The sequence below is a fragment of the Bos indicus x Bos taurus genome, chromosome 17, assembly GCF_003369695.1.
Source record: "Bos indicus x Bos taurus breed Angus x Brahman F1 hybrid chromosome 17, Bos_hybrid_MaternalHap_v2.0, whole genome shotgun sequence".
NCBI classification, from domain to species: Eukaryota; Metazoa; Chordata; class Mammalia; order Artiodactyla; family Bovidae; genus Bos; species Bos indicus x Bos taurus.
Window position 1 is genome coordinate 30,297,711 of NC_040092.1, and position 21,467 is coordinate 30,319,177.

General features: G+C 38.0%; 1 protein-coding gene across 2 annotated transcripts in view; it reads right to left on the reverse strand.

The window, feature by feature from the left end:
• Window positions 1–4,177: 4,177 nt before the first annotated feature.
• The window catches only part of PDGFC (platelet derived growth factor C), a 252,700-nt gene continuing 235,410 nt past the window's right edge, over window positions 4,178–21,467 (reverse strand). Inside the window, exons 4-6 of one of the 2 annotated variants that reach the window (XM_027567214.1) lie at window positions 20,128–20,335; window positions 13,397–13,614; window positions 4,178–5,709 (exon numbers count right to left, since the gene is read on the reverse strand). In XM_027567214.1, the coding sequence (XP_027423015.1) occupies window positions 5,593–5,709; window positions 13,397–13,614; window positions 20,128–20,335 (543 nt within the window). In that variant the 3' untranslated portion in view covers window positions 4,178–5,592. Of the gene's footprint in view, window positions 5,710–13,396; window positions 13,615–20,127; window positions 20,339–21,467 lie in introns of both variants that reach the window. The other variant, XM_027567213.1, reaches the window with a different exon arrangement.

Genomic DNA, 21,467 nt, shown 5'->3' on the forward strand with positions numbered 1-21,467 from the left:
AGAGTTCATTAAAAGCTAAATGTTAAACATTTTAAGTAAATGTTTCAATGTTTTGTATTAGTTAAATATTTATTAAACCATAAAATTAATAATAAACAACAATGAGACTATTACTGAAAAGGTAGACGACATTATCTGAGAGCTTACTTTCCCTTCTTAATAGAAAAATGATAGATGCTCACTGAAATAGAAGCAAGTGCTTTGCCAAGGATTCTATGCTTTTAATATGTTTTTAATAACATTTTTTTTCACAGCTTTAGAGAGATCATTTAGAAAGATTGTATCTTATATTGATGAAACATTTTCCAAAGAACATATTTCTTGTTCAATTTTAATTTTTTGTCCGTAAGTTGCAAAGTGAAGGTATGTATAAAAGTTTCCTGGAGATATAGCACATATGATACGATCTCCTTGCAAAGAAAATAATACCTACTGGTCTCATTTGCCAAATAGCACTGCATAACAAATACCCTCAAGATTTCAGCAGCTTACAACAAGAATTATTTATTTCTCAGTCAAGTGTGTGTGGGCTGTCTGGAATCTGCAGAACTTGACCCCATGGCAGGAACTGGGTTCAGAACAGCAGCAGGAGTCCACTGTGCTCTCTGGGGCACACTCTTCTCATGGTGATGGCAGCAAAGACAGCAAACTATCTGTACCAGCATATGGCACCTGTCACAGGTATTATACTTCCATCTTGTAGGTTATAGCAAGCCACGGCAAAGACCACATGCTGATAGACACATACACCTCCAAGGGAGTAGACATCAGCTACTACTACCGGGGACAAAACTGAGACCAGAAATGCCATTTAATTACCTGTATGTTCATCTACGCATTGACATGCATAGATAAACATGGTGGGGAACATGGTGACAAAATTTTGGATTTTTTTTTTTTTTTTACTTTATTCCTTGTTCTTTTTGAGGGGGAGGGATTTTATTTCTTAAATACTGCAGTACATTTAAAAATTTAAAAATTTACTGCAGTCTTAATTACTTAGATTGACTTTATTGAGATATAATTCAAATATTTCACCATTTTGAAGTGTAGAGTTCAGTGGTCACCAGTATCTCATTCAGAGTATTTTCATCACTCCAAAGGGAAAAGCTGTCCTCCTTAGTAGTCACTGCCCTTTTACCCACTTCTACCAGCCACTGGCAAAACACTTGTCAAATTTCTTTCTGTATAGATTAGTCAATCCCGAACATAGCATATAAATGTAGTCTTACATTTTATGGTCTTTTGTGAATGGCTTTTTCTACCTAGCACCATGTTTTCAGGGTTCATCCATGCTGCAGCATGTATCAATACTTCTTTACTTTTTATTTTTATTGCCTAACATTGTATTGTATAGATACACTGTGCTTTGTTTACTTATTAGTTGATGGACATTTGGGTGGTTTCTTTCTTTTTTTTACTATAATGAAAAATGTTGCTATGAACCATCGTGTGTGGGGATTTTCCATTTTCTTGAGTATATACCTGGGGGTAGAATTACTAATTCATATATTTACTCTGGGTTTAAGGTTTTGAAGAACTGCATCACTATTTTCAAAGTTGCTACAGTAGTTTACAATCTGACCAGCCATGTATAGGGTTCCAGTCTCTCCACATCCTCATCAACACCTACTACTATCTGTCTCTTTGATTCTGGCTGTTTCACTGGGTGTAAAGTAGTTGGCTCATGATATTAGTTTGTATTTCCATAATAACTAATAATGTCGGCTATCTTTTCATGTGTGTATTTGCCCCTTGTGTATCTTCTTTTTTTGAGAAATGGGTGTTCAAGCACTCTGTTCATTTTTCTACTATCTTTTTATTGTTGAGTCATGAGAGTTCTTTATATATTTTAAATATCAATATAAGATCTTAATCAGATATTATAGGCCTCCCTGGTAGCTCAGAGGGTAAAGCATCTGCCTGCAACGTGAGAGACCTGGATTCGATCCCTGAGTTTGCAAAACACCCTGGAAAAGGGAAAGGTAACCCACTCCAGTATTCTGGCCTGGAGAAGTCCATGGACAGAGGAGCTTGGCAGGCTACAGTGCATGGTGTCACAAAGAGTCAGACACAACTGAGCAACTGAACATGCACACAATCAGATACCTGAATGGAAAATATTTTTTCATGTTATATGGTTTGTCTTCTCATTTTCTTAACAGTGTCCTTTGAAGTACAGAAGGTTTTAATTTAATAATGTCATTTTTCTTTTGTCACAAGTGTTTTTGGTGTGTATCTGAGACATGACCAATCACCTAATCTAAGGTCATCAGAAATTTCTCCTGTATGTGTTTCTAAGTGTTTCATACTTTTACCTCTTACATTTAGGTCTTTGATTCATTTTTGACTTAATATCTATACATGGTAGGAGTTAAGGGTTCACATTTATTTTTTTGCATATGGATATCCAGGGGTCCTGGCACTATTTGTTGAAAAGAATACCTTGTCCCCATCGAGCTGTCTTGGTAGCATTGTCAAGATCAATTGACCATAAATGTTAGAGTTTATTTCTGGACTCTCAGTTATCTGCATGTCTAAAGTATTAGCCTTACCACACTATTTTTATTGTTTCACAGTAAGTTTTGAAATTGGGAACTGTGAGTACTCCAAGTTTGTAGCTCTTTTTCAAGATTTCTTAGCTATTTTGGGTCCTTTGCATTTCCATGAATATTAAGATCAGCTTTCCTGTTTCTTTAAAATGGTAGCTGGGAGTACATATGTATTTCTAAAACAATAAAGTTATTAATCTTAATAGCTATCCTTCCTATGAAACTACTAAGTCTTTTTCTTAAATTGTGTATGCTGCTGCTGCTAAGTCGCTTCAGTCGTGTCTGACTCTGTGTGACCCCATAGACTACAGTCCACCAGGCTCCTGTGTCCCTGGGATTCTCCAGGCAAGAATACTGGAGAGGGTTGCCACTTCCTTCTAAATTTTGTATAGATTTATACTAAATAAAATTACTATAATGGCTTAGAAGTTACAAAGACATTGCATTTAGTGTAAGTGGCTAGGCAAATGCTTTCTGAAGCAGATTACAAAATATAATTAACATTTTAATACACACGGGGGGACATTACTGCAATAGATGAGCACAGGAACAGTGCTCCACAGACAGTGCTAGCATACAAAACAGAAACAGACTCTCAGACACAGAGAACAGACTTGTGGTTGCCAAGGGGGAAGAGGAGTAGGGGAGGGGCAAGGGGGAGGGCTGGATTAGGGGTAGCAAACTATTATATACAGGATGGATAAACAACAAGGTCCAACTGTACAGCACAGGAAATTATATTCAATACCCTGTGATAAACTATAAATGAAAAAGAATATGAAGAAGAATGTATACATATGTATAACTGAGGCACTTTGCTGTATACCTGAAAATAACATAACATTGCAAATCAATTATACTTCAATTTAAAGAAAAAGCTGGAAATGTTGGATTAAATGCAGTTCCACAGGTCACAGCTATCACATTTCACAGTGTGTTGTTAAGTCTACAGTGGTCAAATGGCCAGATAGAGACGTGGTAGACTTTCCAGGACGGCAGCCAAGCTGTATCTAGTCAGCCTCCAGGCAGCTGGGACAAAATTATGATAATAAGTCAATAATACTGAGTAGGTATTTTCACTTTGTCTTTCACGTGGGTGGGCGCAGGGTAGGACTGTCAGGTGGGAAAGTGCTTGAAAGGCTATTGCCTGGAAGAGCCTGGGACCTAAATGGCCCCCAGGCAAGTTCAAAGGCAGGGCTCAACTGCTGAAGACACCAGCCTGCCTTGAGATCTACTTCTAAAACACAGGCCCACATCTTGATGTGTGCCATGTTAGGTATGTGGATCCATGTGCTAGAGGGGTCTGGGCTCACCCCTTCTAGTATCAGCCACTGAAAATGCAAAGACAGGAGTAGGAAGTTATACTCCCCCATTTCATACCGCCATCTAATCTGTCATCAAGCATTTCATTAATCACACACAACTCCAAGTCACTTGCAACTTAATTTACCACTAATCAGTATCAAGATAACTGAAAAAAAGAAAACTACTGCTCAAAAGCACAGGCGTCCAGAGGCAGGAAAGCCTCACCAGAAATGCTCACTTTTTTGCCTGTCTTTTGAACTGATTTCTCCTTTTGCAAAATAAAAGTAATGGTGACACAAATCTTGCAAACACACACTCAGTTTCTCCCCAAAATAGCTGCATTCTTTTATTTGGTGATTCAATACATTTTTAATTCCAATAGTCACCACATAACCTAGGCACAAGATTCAGCATTGTACAAGCGAAGGATTTGACTGATTTTCTTTTCAAATTGCCAAAGAGTACAATAAGTGAATTGATTAAAGGATATACTTCTGTACATAAAAATATTCATGTATTTATACAAGTGTATGGAACAGAGTTTAAAGATAATCTAACCAGAACATCACAATAAATAGGATGTGTTCCTATAGGACAGCTGAGCATGCTTTGTCAGGAGGTTGTCAAGTCTCTTATTCTCAAGGTGCTTTATGATCTTCTGAGCTGGGCTCACATTTCCCTAAAAAAGGGTTAGAGGTTAGTAACGCCTGGACCTGGATGCCTCTGGGGGTATTCTGCTTTTTTACTTGCATCCCAGTAAGAGGAGTTGAAGACATGATTATTTATTTTCCAAGAGTCTTTGCAACTTACCAAATTCTATCCATTTCCCAATTAATATTTGAAAAAGCAGATTGATCTAAGCTCTAGCACCATACAAGAAGGAAATACATGTATTTTTGTCAGAGCAACAATATTTTATATCATCTTTGTCCCTCTGGCTATAACAATTCTGTTTAGAAAATTTTACCAAGCTAAAAATAGTTGATCTAGGATGTCATAAAAAAGAATATTAAATACCTTTGGTAAAAATAGATATATTTAACAAGATTAGAAAAGCAAACAGTTATAATGTCAAAAGGAGACTATAAAAAATGTACACAATAAAACAAATAAACCAACTTATAAAGTGAAGATAAGGCCACTCTTCTTCTCAGGTTTGTCTGTTCCAAACCATGCATGGAGGTCTCTTCTTCTAAATGGTAGAAATCTGATAAAGAAATATAGAATATCCAGTCTCTCCTATCAGCATGACAAGTTTAATTCATGGCAACACAGTTCCTTTTTAAAACCCATGTTGGTAGAACTTAGAACACTCTTATACATGTGACTAGAAGAAACAATCCGAGATTTCTGTGATTTTAGCCCCAGAGCACAGGGCTTAGAGTTAAGCAAGGCGACAGAACCAGGGGCTCACAGGCAGTGTTTCCTGTGCTGACATGAACCTAGGCCACATCCAGACAAGAGACACAATGCAGCCGAGGGCGCTCATAGGGACTTTGCAACTAACTAGAAATCTACAAGGTTCATTCCTTTTCCCGGCGAGGACGTTCCTCTTGTCGTGGGGCCTCATCTCCAAACAGCCGTTGCACAACCCCTAATTCTGCCCGGTGTCTCCTCTCTCAGAACACGCTGTAAATCCTGAAGATGAAAGGGCCCTGGAGCCAACAGCCGGGACTGTGGATGGAGATAAGGCACAAGTTCCGTCGCAGAGGCAGCCCTGAGCCACCGCGAGGCATTATCCCCCAGGGTTCCCCCTGCACACGCAGTCACACTCCTCATGGTGCTCGAGGGCCACGTCTGTGAGTGACTTATGCAGCCCCCGGACGCCTGTCTTGGGTCTCAACTGAAGGACCTGAAAAGGAACAATGGAAACCACCTTTAAAATCAGGCCATGTCTGCAACTTGTGATTTCATGGACAGGAATGATTTCAGAACAGAATCTCGGGGCCCAACAATGACTTAACACATTTTAATTTCTACTCCTGAAGGCATTATGAACATATTCCCCCACCCTTCAAAGAAATCACAAATGATTATCATCTTTTCATGAAAGGAAAGACCTTTTAATACCAACAATTAGGAAGGAGGCTGCTCAGAATAAATAGACTTGTGGTTGCCAAGGGAGAGAGGGACAGGTGAGGGAATAGATTGAGACTTTGGGATTAGCAGATGCAAACTAGAGTATATAGCGTGGATAAACAACAATGTCCTACTATACCGCATAGGGAACTATAATCAATATCTTGTTATAAACCATAATGGAAAAGAATATGAAAAATAATATATATGTATAACTGAGTCACTTTGCCATACAGCAGAAATTAACACAACATTGGAAATCAACTATACTTCAGTAAAATAAATTAAAAAAAAATAGTCCTTAAATTGAAAGATTCATTATGCCCTCTTTCCCTTACGAATTTAACTGTAATCAGAGGGAATTTCACCTTCTTTAGGTGTTTTGGAAACCACTACTGAACAATTTGTTTTTCTGTTTGTTGTTTTCTTTCATTCATTTATTCACATGCCTAGCAAATATTTATCCTTGGAGCATGGCAGGCAAGTACTGCGATGCTGTGAAAAGAAACCCGACCTGTCTGCAGCTGAGTCTGCTCAATTATGCTGCTCATTAACGTGCTTGGCTACACGTCAAGTCCTCTGTAAACTTGATGAGATGGATTAGATGTACTTCGTCGACAACAGCTCCATCACAGTTAACTTTCTGCAGCTGGGTCCTACTGTGTCGTGTACAGTTGGCAAGAATAACAAGAATGCCTCTATTAAATGAAGTTATTTGCAATTTGGATGGTTGAGATTTTTAACCAGAAATACAGCAAAACAGACACTGATACTAAACACACCCTTTTCAGACTGTGATGAAAGGATACAGCTATGTATTCTGTATGTGATTCTCTGACATATTTGATAAGAACTAACTACTCAACGTATATTACATTTTAGGTCTTATAACAGAAATCATACAAAGTTTTAGAAATTATGTGGCTTTGGCTTATGAAAAGAGCACAAAATAATGTGAAGTTGTACAGTTTGCTCTCTGACTCTGACACAGATAACTCTGCAGAGCAACTTCTGAAAGATACCATTCTGGAAATATTCATTAATCCAAAATGGCACAAATCGGGTTTTACAGAGGCTTCCCAGGTTGCTCAGTGGTAAAGAACCTACCTGTTAATGCAGGCGACTCGGGTCTGGGAAGACCCCCTGGAGAAGGAAATGGCAACCCTCTCCAGTATTCTTGCCTGGATAATCCCATGGACAGAGGAGCTTGGCAGGTTATAGTTCATGGGGTTGCAAAGAGTTGGACATGACGTAGTAACTAAACAACAACACAACTGGTTTTATGACTGTTTTACTTAAATATTTAAAAATGAAAAACAAAGAATCATCCTCCCTTTGGAGTATCTGGTCATATCAAAGGTTAATTAGCTGACAATTTTTGAATGCTTACTGGGTATCAGGTGATCTAATAGTTTTCACATACTTTAACTCACTAGAATTCTATGAAGTAATTTATAATTATTAGCCCTAGTTTACACATGAGTGAACAGAAGCTTAGAGAGAATGAGTGACACAGTCACCATCTGTACTTTTGCCAAATGGGAATGATTACAATGATAGATAATAATTTCACCAAGACCCAGAATATTACTAGTCATATACTCTACTTATTTAGTAACTTTCTTCCCAGAGAGATAAACTGCAAAGGCTTATGATAGCCATGAAAAAGAGTAAACTTTTAAAGTAGATTTTCTATGACATTTACAATTCTAGAGTGAAAATTATTCAGACTATTATTTTCATGTGAAACTTAATCCAGTGAGATTAATACAGTATATGTGTTGGTATTGATCTCCTGCTTTTGATCAATATAAGGTGGCATCAAAACCAACTACTTGTAAGATGCTGGCACTATGCCTTATCCTCACTCTCAACAAATGGCTTCTGGATCAGGTCAGGTGGATTGATACATTGCAACATTGGCAGTGTCTTTAATTCCTGTGTCCACTTATATATATTCTCCCAGTTGGCAGGGGGAAGAATGACCATGACTGGTAAGGGTTAGTAAGACCCCCATATACAGTTCTGCCAGTCTATGTTACACCAGGCTACAACCCAACAACCCTTCCTCCCTCTGCAGAGCTTACACAAGATGCAGTCACCACATAATTGTCCCCTCTCCACCCCATCTTCATCCACCCATGCCTGTGGATATTTACGAAAGCAAAAGAATCTCATAATGTTCCAAGGGTGTTCAGGTCTTGAATGTGGTGCAGGTTTAATTAGTGTTTTCCCTCTTAATTCCCTTTGAAAGCTTGGACTTTGGAAGACACAGAGAGACCTGGAAAATGACTAGCTGGTCTCAGATAATGTTAAAAAGGGTTACTGGTCTTTAGCACAGGGCTTATGATACAGGAAAGAAAAGAAGTAGAAGCATATCTCACAAAGGTGTTGAGGAAGAGACTCAAACTACAATTTTGACTGTGTGAAGAAATAATGCAAGGGAATGCTAAAACTAGAGACTCTGGAGAGAACAGATCAGGCCAGAAAGACCCATCAAGGAACATTGTACGTGTACTACTGTCCCAAATTCTGGGTGGCACAGAGCCTTGGGTGATGGGACACGTTACTAGAGTAAGGCAATTGAGTGATATGATTATTCCCCCCCCCCCAAAAAAAACACAGATCTACACAAGAAAAGACTATGTATTATGAAAAATGAAACTAGAAGTATAAAGATATAAACAAGATGAACGCCGATTAGGGTGACTAAGAACAGGGGAAAGGAGCGATATGTTTGTCAGAATATCTTACGAATGTTTTTGCCAGAAAGAAAATATCGTATCTATGGGCAAAATTCATTAAATCTTTATTGATTATTTGCCATAATCAAAGAATAAGGCTGGACAAGGTGGAGGGTAGAGAAATAAAGCTGAATGAAAGTGTTAGTCACTCAGTCGCGTCCAACTCTTTGCAAACCCACAGACTGTAGCCCACCAAGCTCCACTGTCCATGGGTTTTCCAGGCAAGAATACTGGAGTAAGTAGCCATTCCCTTCTCCAGGAGATCTTCCTGACCCAGGGATTAAACTTGGCTCGCCTGCACTGCAGGCGGATTCTCTACACTCTGAGTCACCAGAAAAAGCTGAGTGAGACAATCACCAGTATATATGGAGGGCTTGAAATGTGCCAGACCTCATTCTAGGTATTTGTAAGCATCAGCTCCTTGAGTCCTCATAATGAAGCGTGAAGGCTTACAGCTCACATCACAGATGAGGAAATTGAGGGGCCAGGGATTAAGCAATTAGCTCCAAGTCACACAGCCTTGGATTCCCTGCACTTGAGCCTTGCATTGTAATGGGATCTTTATTCTTAATTCTCAATTTGGGAGAAACAAACACAAAGTAATAACAGTTCTCTAACAGAAATATCTTTAAAGTTGCACACATGCAGGAGGATGAACTACAGTTGTGCTGGGATTGACAGGAAACTAAAAAGCGATTCAAGAAAGTTGTAACATCTAGGTTTGCTGCTGCTGCTAAGTCACTTCAGTCGTGTCCGACCACCTAGACGGCAGCCCACCAGGCTCCCCCATCCCTGGGATTCTCCAGGCAAGAACACTGGAGTGGGTTGCCATTTCCTTCTCCAATGCATGAAAGTGAAAAGTGAAAGTGAAGTCACTCAGTTGTGTCCAACTCTTAGCGACCCCATGGACTGCATCCTACCAGGCTCCTCCATCCATAGGATTTTCCAGGCAAGAGTACTGGAGTGAGGTGCCATTGCCTTCTCCGAACATCTAGGTTTACACATACATGAAACCCCTGTCTTGCTTTTCTGAAAATTTGTTTTTTGGAGACAGGGAAATTAAGAAAACATTTTTTGTTTTTGGCTAAAATGGCTTCAAATAAAGAATATCTGATTTTAGATACAAAAGCAATAAAAATCTAATTTGATAATATTTTATCAAAATATAACATTGTTATATTTTATGATTTTTTAATATAAATTTATTTGTTTTAATTGGAGGCTAATTACTTTACAATATTGTATTGGTCTTGCCATACATCAACATGAATCTGCCATCGGTGTACACGTGTTCCCCATCCTGAACCCCCCTCCCACCTCCCTCCCCACAAAGAACTAAACAGACATTTCTCCAAAGAAGACATACAGATGGCTGGCAAACACAGTTTATGATATTTTTAAGTTTGTGAAAACCCAATGAAAATGTTAAAGGAAGTCAAAAGAGGGACTTATTCAGTTATATTTGTAGTGACACAAATAGATACACTTCAGCTTAATATGTAGGCAAGCTGCATAAAAGAGCCGGATGAAAGAGAGAAAAAATAAAACTTCTAAGCTCTGTCTTTGCTTCTGCTTTCTCCACGAAGTAGAATAATCTTTAAACTGAAAACTGGACCAAGGATCATCAAAAAGAATGAAAGCCTTCACTTTAAATAAGTCTGTTGATGTATGGCAAAATCAATACAATATTGTAAAGTAATTCGCCTCTAATTAAAATTAAATTAAAAAAATAAATAAGTCTAGATCTTGATTAATGGTATTAAATAACAATGATTTTAGAAATGTTATATTATGTTTTGAAAAAGTTCATTTATTTAGAAGTAATACTAAATTGACTAGCCTCAGAACACACAAAGTATAAGGCTGAGAAAAAATTAGGGCTCAAGAACTATGAATTACACCAAACAAATAATCTTTTTTTGTAGGCTAATTTGATTGCTAAAAAAAAAATAGTATCAAAGAAAATTTTATAATTCCAACAAAACATTGAAAAAATTAAGACAGGATTAGGTTGGCTATATCTGTGAGAAATGTGGAATTGGTAATCATATAATTATATCTGTGCACATACACATTAGAGATATTTGTGGGAAATGTACTCCATGATCTTACAACTAGATAAACACGCACAGTTGTGTAAGTGTGGACATACAGGTAGTGCACACAATCAACCCCACTTGCAGGCTGGAGAGAATGAATCAATGCCCTTCTGAAGAGTACTAGTGCAGAAGCTCTGCCCATGGCCTTTCCCCACAGAAGAATTTTACCTGAGACTTTAAAACAGATATTGCACACTCTGTGGCAACTTTCTAGATAACTCTGAAACTAATGGTATTTGAAAATAAATTTACAAGTATAGGATGGAGGAGGATCCTCTTGATCTGAGGACTGATTCAGCAGCCCCAAAGCCTGACATGGACTCAGCATCTGATAAGCTTGTTTAGAAAAGCTCACAAGACTCCTCTGGCTTTTATAGCTCTTCACAAGTTGGGTCATAAACCCAAGACTTGTTGGCTAAATCATGTCCCCAAATACACTTTCCTTAGTAAGTACCTGCTTTAGAAAGTTCAAAATTGAATAATTTTAGGTGGGGAAAGAGTCACTCCAGTTTATCTCCTACTTTAATCACATCCTTTTACATTATACCAATCAATTCTAATATCAGCCTACCATTGAGGCATTTTGACTTTAACATGTTTTAGAACGAGACCCTGTGGGCCACTCCCCCACTCCATGTCCTCATTTTGTCTTTTGTCTGTAGAAAAACTATTCAAAGAATAAATTTAATAGGAGAAGTGAGAAAATGCAGAAAGTAAACAGTCAAGTAAAACAAAATAATAATAGTTCAGTCATTAATCAAAGTCAAGGACCTTTAGAGTTCTTCCTCAAGGGCTATAGATAGTATCCTGAGCCATATCCTTTGAGCTGTTTTCCAGACACCAGGTAAAAGAACTTAACAATATGCTCCCCATAAGCACAAGCATATAGACTCTAGACCAGTTGGAACCAGAAGGTTAATGATGCTGACTTCTGATGACCTTACCACCAACCAATCTGAAGAAAGTTCATGAGCTGAAACCATTTCCCTTACCCCGTCTTTAAAAACCTTTTCCTGAAGGCCTTCGGGTGTTCAATCCTTTTAAACGATAACTACCTGGACTCCTTGTTTGGCACCTATAATAAACATTGTATTTCCTGTACTACAAGCTGGGTCAAAAGACTGACTTTACTGCTCGGGAGGGCAAGCAACTCAAGTTTGGTTCAGTAATAGAACTGCCATGTGAAGGGTTTTTTCTCAACTAAATTCCCAGTTCTCAGAGTAGCAACAAAGCCATCCCCTGGGCAGAGTGGGACTGGGGTTCCTCCTGAAACAGAAATGGAGGGTGTTTCTGGCACAAGGGTCTCTAGATGCATGTGGAATATGAGAGCAAGCAGTCCTACTTATTTTCCAGACTGCCAGTTTGGGATGTTATCTTCTAAAAACTGTCATCTAATAATTGTCAGAGAATAAAACCATTAGGAAAAATCGATCCTAGTTTGCATTTTTGTAGGCTAAGTGTACTGATGATAGTTACAGCAAGTTAATAATACCCCTGGGGTAGAAACAGGGACCTTCTATTCTAGAATTCAGTGCTTTTTTCCTATTTAGTCAACTGCCAACACAATACCAGGGAAGAGCTGGGCAGCCCTGTCACATGAGTGCAGTTTATGATATGACATATTCAGATTACCCAGCAAATGTGGGTTCTGCTGGTGTCTTCATATATAAGAAAAATCATTTCATTTATTAAGTAGATATTTATTTTGTGCCATTCTCTTATTTAGCAGAAAAAATAAAAACAAATGAAGCCATACTGAAATGAAGTTAGGAGGCAGACCTTGGTTTGGTTTTGTAAAAATTAAAGTTTTTAAAACATGTTTTGTAAAGACTAAAGTTGAGCCATCAAAAAGGGATTGCTTCCTGATGTGTGAAAGCTATGTGCTGCTAGAGAGGGTGGCGGGGGGTATAACTGGGGATAATTAATAAGAATTTTAAATGTTTAAGCTCTAACATTACCAAGGCTCTGAAAACCAAAAATTACCAATATTTCCTATTGTATTTTCCTTAATTACATAGGATAAAGATATAGAAAGACAAAGAATCCATGCAGGTTTAACATACTATTTGGGGCCACATGAATAATAGGAAGACACAATATAAAAGATGAATAATAGGAAGACACAATATAAAAGATGAATAATAGGCAGTATAATATGAATATACTCTTGGGATTTATGTGTTAGCACTGTCCCAAATGGAAAAATAAACATCAAAGATCTATTTCCTCCAAAACAGACCATAATTTACCTCCAAGTTGTCTTTAAAATATTTTCCCTTGATATTTTGAAAAGGTGAAAATTTCATCCATTTTTCCCCATCCAGAAGAACATATTGTGCTTTTTCTATGAGAAAAAAGTCCCCTGATCACCCGTGATTATCCATTTGGAGGACAAGCTGTCCAAATCCTTCATGTCTGGCTTTCTGAGTTCAAGGTTCTAATTTTTTAAAGTAATAAATAAAAACAGGAAGTCTTCTGTAAACCTTGGTTTGGTTTTGTTTGGTTTCCCTGAAGATGACCTCTCCTTTAAAACAAGCCTTCTCTGATGCACTGCTTTATGATATTCTGGGACACAACCCCCAACTTGAAAGACCAGGAAAGGCAAGGACGTCCGTACCTCGTGATACTTCTTGGTGACCTTGCTGGGGACACACTGACACTCGCTGCAGGTGTGCAGGCAGCACGCGCAGTTCCCGCCACAGCGCTTCACCAGGAGGCAGCCAGGCCAGAAGATGGTGTCGGTCCTCTTCAGCTCCTCGCGGACGGACACGGAGAAGTTGCGGGGCGTGCAGCTGTAGAGCCGCACCTCCTCCTTGAGCAGGTTCAGGTCCACCACTGCGGGGCACACAGGGAGCCAAGAGGAGGTGAGCTCTGAGCCTGACGCACTTCACTTAGCTCTTTTTCTCTCACACAGAAATCTATTTCATGAACCATCACCTTAACAATAACCCTAATTTTTAACCAGGTCTTAGGGTGATGCAGCTTGTGGGCTGGACTATTTTATGGCAAACAGAGCTTACTTGTGACCCAGGGATGGTTGAGAGGTAGCATTGTGCAGAATTGATGGAGCCAACAGAAACAGTTAAGAGCTAAACATAGGAAACTTTACAGGAAAAATGGGGCTACATCTTCTAACCTTTGGAAGAAAAGCAAATATGGGACACATTGGAGGGAAGAAAAGAATGTAAAATGAATGCTTTGACAAAAAAATAAATCCATGTTTTAAAAGGATGACAAGCTCATGCAATGAATGAAGAATGAAGTTTAGAAACTTGCTGGCAGAACTTTGCACGAATCATAGAATGTGAAAAGGAATGAAGAAAATGAGTTTTTGAAGACAACTGAGTGGACCAGGAATGAAAAAGAAGATACATTTTAAAAGAGCAGGAGTTGTTGGAAAGCATTGCTTCTGGCATGTTGATTAGCTTATGGACTTGGAAATTTAGTTTAACTAGACACCTTCAGATTTGTAGTCTCCTTTTAATGGATGGAAGTAATGTCTAATTTATAACCATTGTCTCTATTCTTTTAGTAACTTGGTTAACTATGTTGTGCTTTATTCTTTAGAATACCTACTTCTGAAGAGGAAAAAATATCCTTTTATTAATTGTTGCGGTAAATTCTCAAAGAACCATTGCTTTTAACTACAAGATGACATTGCCTCAGTTAAATTGTATCAGAATAACATGTCACATTTAGTATGAACTTATATATAAAATATGAAGTAGTTGATAATTACTAGGATAAGCATTTCTAAAATGATCTTAATTTCTGGTTTAAGGATTTGCTTTTTCACCTAGAAATATTCAAATAAAAGTAATTCCAATAAAACTGAAGTTTTGAAAAATATATAATCCATCAGAGTTTTTTCCGTCAGTTCAGTTCAGTTCAGTCACTTAGTCGTGTCCGACTCTTTGCGACCCCATGAACCACACAGCATGCCAGGCCTCCCTGTCCATCACCAGCTCCTGGAGTTTACCCAAACTCATGTCCACTGAGTTGGTGACACCATCTAACCACTTCATCTTTTGTTGTCCCCTTTTCCTCCTGCCTTCAATCTTTCCCAACATCAGGGTCATTTCAAATGAGTCAGCTCTTCGCATCAGGTGGCCAAATTATTGGAGCTTCACCTTCAACTTCAGTCCTTCCAAAGAATACCCAGGACTGATTTCCTTTAGGATGGACTGGTTTGATCTCTTTGCAGTCCAAGGGACTCTCAAGAGTCTTTTACAACACCACAGTTCAAAAGTATCAATTCTTCCATGCTCAGTTTTCTTTATAGTCCAACTCTCATATCCATACATGACTACTGGAAAAACCATAAACTTGACTAGATGGATCTTTGTTGAAAAGTAATGTCTCTGCTTTTGAATATGCTGTCTAGGTTGGTCATGACTTTCCTTCCAAGGAGTAAGCGTCTTTTAACTTCATGGCTGCAGTCACCATCTGCAGTGATTTTGGAGCCCCCCAAAATAAAGTCAGCCACTGTTTTCACTGTTTACCCATCTATTTGCCATGAAGCGACAGGACTGGATGCCATGATCTTCGTTTTCTGAAAGTTGAGCTTTAAGCCAACTTTTTCACTCTCCCGTTTCACTTTCATCAAGAGGCTTTTTAGTTCCTCTTCACTTTCTGCCATAAGGGTGGTATCATCTGCACATCTGAGGTTATTGATATTTCTACCAGCAATCTTGATTCCAGCTTGTGCTTCCTCCAGCCCGGCGTTTCTCATGATGTACTCTGCATAGAAGTTAAATAAGCAGGGTGACAATATACAACCTTGACGAACTCCTTTTCCTATTTGGAACCAGTCTGTTGTTCCATGTCCAGTTCTAACTGTTGCTTTCTGACCTTCATACAGATTTCTCAAGAGGCAGGTCAGGTGGTCTGGTATTCCCATCTCTTTCAGAATTTTCCACAGTTTGTTGTGATCCACACAGTCAAAGGCTTTGGCATAGTCAATAAAGCAGAAATAGATGTGTTTCTGGAACTCTCTTGCTTTTTCCATGATCCAGCAGATGTTGGCAATTTGATCTCTGGTTCCTCTGCCTTTTCTAAAACCAGCTTGAACATCTGGAAGTTCACGGTTCACGTATCGCTGAAGCCTGGCTTGGAGATTTGAGCATTACTTTACTAGCATGTGAGATGAGTGCAATTGTGCGGTAGTTTGAGCATTCCTTGGCATTGCCTTTCTTTGGGATTGGAATGAAAACTGACCTTTTCCAGTCCTGTGGCCACTGCTGAGTTTCCAAATTTGCTGACATATTGAGTGCAGCACTTTCACAGCATCATCTTTCAGGATTTGAAATAGCTCAACTGGAATTCCATCATCTCAACTAGCTTTATTCGTAGTGATACTTCCTCAGGCCCGCTTGACTTCACATTCCAGGATGTCTGGCTCTAGATGAGTGAACACACCATTGTGATTATCTTGGTCATGAAGATCTTTTTTGTATAGTTCTTCTGTGTATTCTTGCCACCTCTTCTTAATAGCTTCTGCTTCTGTTAAGATCCATACCATTTCTGTCCTTTATTGGGCCCATCTTTGCATGAAATGTTCCCTTGGTATCCCTAATTTTCTTGAAGAGATCTCTAGTCTTTCCTATTCTATTGTTTTCCTCTATTTCTTTGCATTGATCACTGAGGAAGGCTTTCCTATCTCTCCTTGCTATTCTTTGGAACTCTGCATTCAAATGGGTATATCTTTCCTTTTCTCCTTTGCTTTTCGCTTCTCTTCTATTCACAGCTATTTGTAAGGCCTCCTCAGACAGCCATTTTGCTTTTTGCATTTGTTTTATTAAGATTCAGGAACATTATCTAAAATATAAGAGCTATGTTAAATATATATTCATTTTACTGACAACATCATAAATAATATTTTCTGGCCAAAGTTAAGTTCAGATAATAATCCAGTTGTAAAAATTAACTGACTAATATTTGAAAATATTTTTAAAATGACAAGGTAAGTAAGAATCAAATGCTTGCTTTCTTTAGCTATGTTTTACTTGTGTATGTGGTCAAGTTTTTCTAAAATGTCAAAATAAGTCAAGGTAAGTATTTTTAAGAAACACATACAAGATTCTGTATATGCAGTTGTAAATTATAAACACATGTAAACTATACAGTTGACTAAAATTTGTCAAGAACAGGGAAACACCAAGGAAATGGTAATTTAATAGATTCATTTCAGCCTCATTCAAATAAAATTTTTTTTCCAATTCAACAGAAAATTTACTGTTTTATTTGAGTATCTAAAGTTTTCCCTTTCATCTGAAAAATGATCCTGTGTAAGTAAAACTTTTAAATATTTAAGAGGAAATGAATTCATTCTTTTAAGTGCCATTAAAGACCAACTTAGTTCTAATAAAATTAATGAGATAATTAGTTTAAGTGATGTCACCTGTTTTATCTGATTTCATTTTGCTGGACTAACAATCTATGTACATACTGCTCTTTAACTGTCAATGCTGTATAGGAGTGTCTTTGAATCTTTTCTCTAGAAGTTAATATCTAGGCAAGAAGCGAGAAAACCTAAAACAGACAGACACATACAAAAGCCAGTTGCCAAAGTTTTTAATGCTTATTTAAGATTTATACTTCTTTAGAATGTGAATGAAGCTCTTAGCTTTCAAAGGATATTCATCTACCTCAAAGAGTTTTAAACATACTATTTCATGCAACTAGAAAATGAGACTGTATATGTTCCCTTTAAAATGTTTACTTAACCACAATAAAAGGTTAGATGGATTTCCCAAGTGAACCAAGTTATGATACCTGCTACAATGTGAAAATTTAAACAGACTTTCAACTTAGCTTCCACTCATCTATCATGTTTGACACAAAAGTCAAAAGCCCTTTTTAAGTACTAGTTAAGCCTGACTTAAAAAAAAAATGAGTTTTTCTTTTCTGTAGTAGGAAGATATGAATGAATACACTGAATTGGAGGAAGAAAGGGAAAATAAAGAAACGGAAAGACATGAATGCAGTCTACTCTGGGCTAAAGAAGGACTTTAAATTTAGCATATGTTATTTGAAATTTATGATTCCTACTGCTAGGACTTCAAACTCATCTAAGCTTCATTAAAATAAGTCATGTGACTATAATTGGTGTCATGAATTCATCAAATATTGTGTAGAACACCTAAGCAAAAAAAAAAAAAGGGGGGGGGGCGGAGAAAAACAGAGAAAGATCATGCATCAACACACACTTTTGTATAACTTTACTATTATGAAGTTTCCCTCTACAAAATATTTGTAAAGTAAACTTAGCCTTCAGATGCTTTTTCTTTTTGTGACTACTAAGACGATGCATGCATTAGCTTGTCTTTCTAAAGAATGAAGATGTGAAGCTTGTCATCAATGAACACTGTTTTTCTAATACCTATTTTCTTGTTCAGATTCATAAATATTGCAAGTTGTACTAAAAAGGAGAACACTGGTTAAGGAAAAAAACAAAAAAAACAAAAACCATGATCACATTTTACTTTGTCAGTGTTCATTCTTTTAAGACATTCAGCCCATGGAAATTCTATGACTGTATTGCAATCTGAGGGTGGTCTTTCTAAGATGAATGTGGTAACACTGTGATATGTTTATTCTATGGAAAATCTCTTTCGATGTCTAATTAGAAGCTTTTAAACGTTTTACTCCTCGTTCCTTTGTAGAGAGACTCTGGGGAGGGGAGTTGGTTTTGTCTACATAGATGTTATCCCACACCTGCATTTTAGTTTATGTAAAGTTCCAAAAATATACACTGCTTTTCTCACACTTACCGTATGCTTAAAAAGTTAATAGATTTGGCAAACTGCAAAGGGCTTCAATTTGGAAAGTGTTAAATGAATATTTGAAAGATGTGGTTCAATGCTGGGTCTTTTAAATACACCCTAGCCTCTGGCCAAATCTTCACTGAGCACCACATGGAGAGATACAGGCACATGGGCATAGCTGGCGGGGAGATTTGCAGGTTCCCATCCCAAGAACAGCTGTCAAAAAACTCGACCTGAGCTCAGAACCCAGCTGACTCCCTCTGCTTCTTACAGATCCACTCGATAATCTACTCCAAATTTGCTAACAAAGGCTGTATTCAGGGGTGTTGCAGCCAGCCTCACAAATCTCCATCTTCCCGTTCCTGAGCAGGAGGGAAGGGAAGTGCGGTTGGTGAGTTATTCATCAAGATCACATCTTATAAATATGTAACAGCTTTCGGGATCTGGACAAGATTTGGCTGCCTCTGGACAAGATTTCCAATATTGCTGAGAGGAAACCAGGGCTGCTGGCCCAGCAGAATATCATGCTGGGCAAGTCTCAACAGGATCTGCTGAGATGGAAGGTCCTGATCAGAAGGGCTGCAGCTCTAAGGAGGAAAGGGTGGGAATAGGGTTTCTTTCTGAAGAACACATCTGATGCAATCTGCCCCTGTGAGTTGCTCAAATTAACTAAATATTCTGCTTTCTATAGACATTCTACAGACTGTTCTTCCATTTGTAAAAGACCCTAGGTAGATTTTAAAGTATCTGACAGACTGAAACAGATTTTCTGAGGGTATTTTAATTAGCCAGTTGCATTTTCATTTGTGTCTGACAGGGATGCTTTCCAATGTTAATGTTACTAGGAAAGTTAGCGGACCTTAGAGCAAATTCTGTTACCATTATTTCCAATTTCTTGACCATGTGGAATTAAGTTTAATTATCAACACTTTCACTCTTGGAAGGAGATACTCTCATATAGTCAAAAGTGATCATTTCAACATATTTATACAAAGAAAGAATCATCATGGTGTGAGTTCCTTTAGAGCATTATTTTCTTAAAGTGATTCCTATCTTGGAATCTACTAGGTCTGTTTTCTGGGGAGTCATGGTTATTTTTCATAGTATTTAGAAAAGTTTCTAGGCTTAGGAAATGGAAATGGATATAATTCTGATTCAGGAGACATGCTAGACAAAGATTTTAATAGAGCTTTCCCCTTTTCTAGCCTCAAACATGGCTCAGCAGCTATGATAATTTTTGCTGAATCTCTAATTTAATATACACCAAATATTGTTTGAATAAGCAACAATTCCTGTGAAATGTAACAGAGGACTTCATCAACATGATATTTTTGAATTAAAGAAATAACAGGCATTTTCAGCAAAAGCATCTCTTTAAATCTCCCATACCCAGTCAGAAGAGCCTCCTTTTATGTGCATTTTCATTTAATATGTAAATATGCTCAAATATTAAGAACATGGAGCATTTAACTTTATCAAGGAAGAATTTTCAACTCTACTCGTTAGACCGTATGGCAGAAGAATCCGAAACATGAGCTGCTAAGAAAATTAGATGAGGTTCTAACCTGAAGAGAGAGCTTACCTCTGGATTTTCTTCCAAACACAAAATTCTTGCCCAGCAGTTGCAAAGAAGTGGGCCTGTAGAGATCTTCTAAGTCTAACTGCCATCTGTCTGGTTCAAGATACCGAATGAGGTCTTCCAAGGTGCTAAAGGCAGTGACGGCGTTATTCAGGAGGTCCAGTGGCAAGGCTGAGGCGGGCAGCGAGGACGGACTCACAGTTTCTGTGAGCTGCTGAAAGCAAAAGGAAGCCAGTGTCAGGTGGACTCTGCTGCAGAAATGACCACACGTGCCTTCTGGACTCAGGCACGGGGTTAGGTAGTGAGACTATGGCTGAAAACACGGGGAAGCGAAACTTTATTTAACCTCAGTGACCAGTAATAATTGATACTTTGCAAAGACTTCATGTAGATGAACTTGGACGGAGTTTCTGTGGAAGATTTTCAATGGGGAAGACATCCACTTTTGTTAACACAAACCATGGTGGGTGTGGGTACCTGCTGTTACACAAAACAGATGATGCCTCTGTGGTCCAGTTATGGACTTAACAATGGAAGCCTTAAAAGAGTTTATCATTTTTTCCTTTGTTTTCCACTTTTCATCTTCCTCATTCTGGGAAATCACCTGGTGGGTTTATTAATGATTGTCAGAGGAATTAAAACTTTAATATAAAGTGATTGATCCATGAAGAATATGAATAAAATTTAAGTGAAACACCTTTGACATTGGAGAAGAACTTGTTAATCAAGATAGGAAACATCCAAACCATAAAAGAGAGCTTTGATAAATTTGCCTAAAATTTTTAAGTAAGCAGAGTTAAAATACAGACACTGGGAGAATACCTTGGCAAACCACATACCTGCCACAGGATAGAGAAATAAAACAAACTCAATAGAAAATGGGCAAATTCCAGACAAGAAGTTTGAATGGCCACTAGACATCATATACACAAAAGAGATACTATTTCACTTACAGGAGATTGGTGAGCATTTAAAAGAAAGAATTGCCAAGGATGTGAGTGAATTGAAATCTCTCTGGTCTGCCTGCAGAAGTGAGTATTAATTGGTACCACTGCAGTTCATGTAACTGATGTGCACAGGATACTAGAGTTGAAGATGGATCCATTCCATGTCCCTATAATTCAGTTTTAAGGTTATAGCCTTTTATTTGTGCACATGAAGTATGTGTGCAGGAATATCAATTCATCAGTGCTGAAAAGGAGCAAATCAAAACAACCTAAAATGCTCAGGTATAGAACCATGGATTAAAATACACCATTTTAAATGACAAGCATCAAAATAAGGCAATAATTTCAGGAAAAGTTCAAAAGTAATATCCCCTTCCCCAGTTTTTAAAGTGGGCT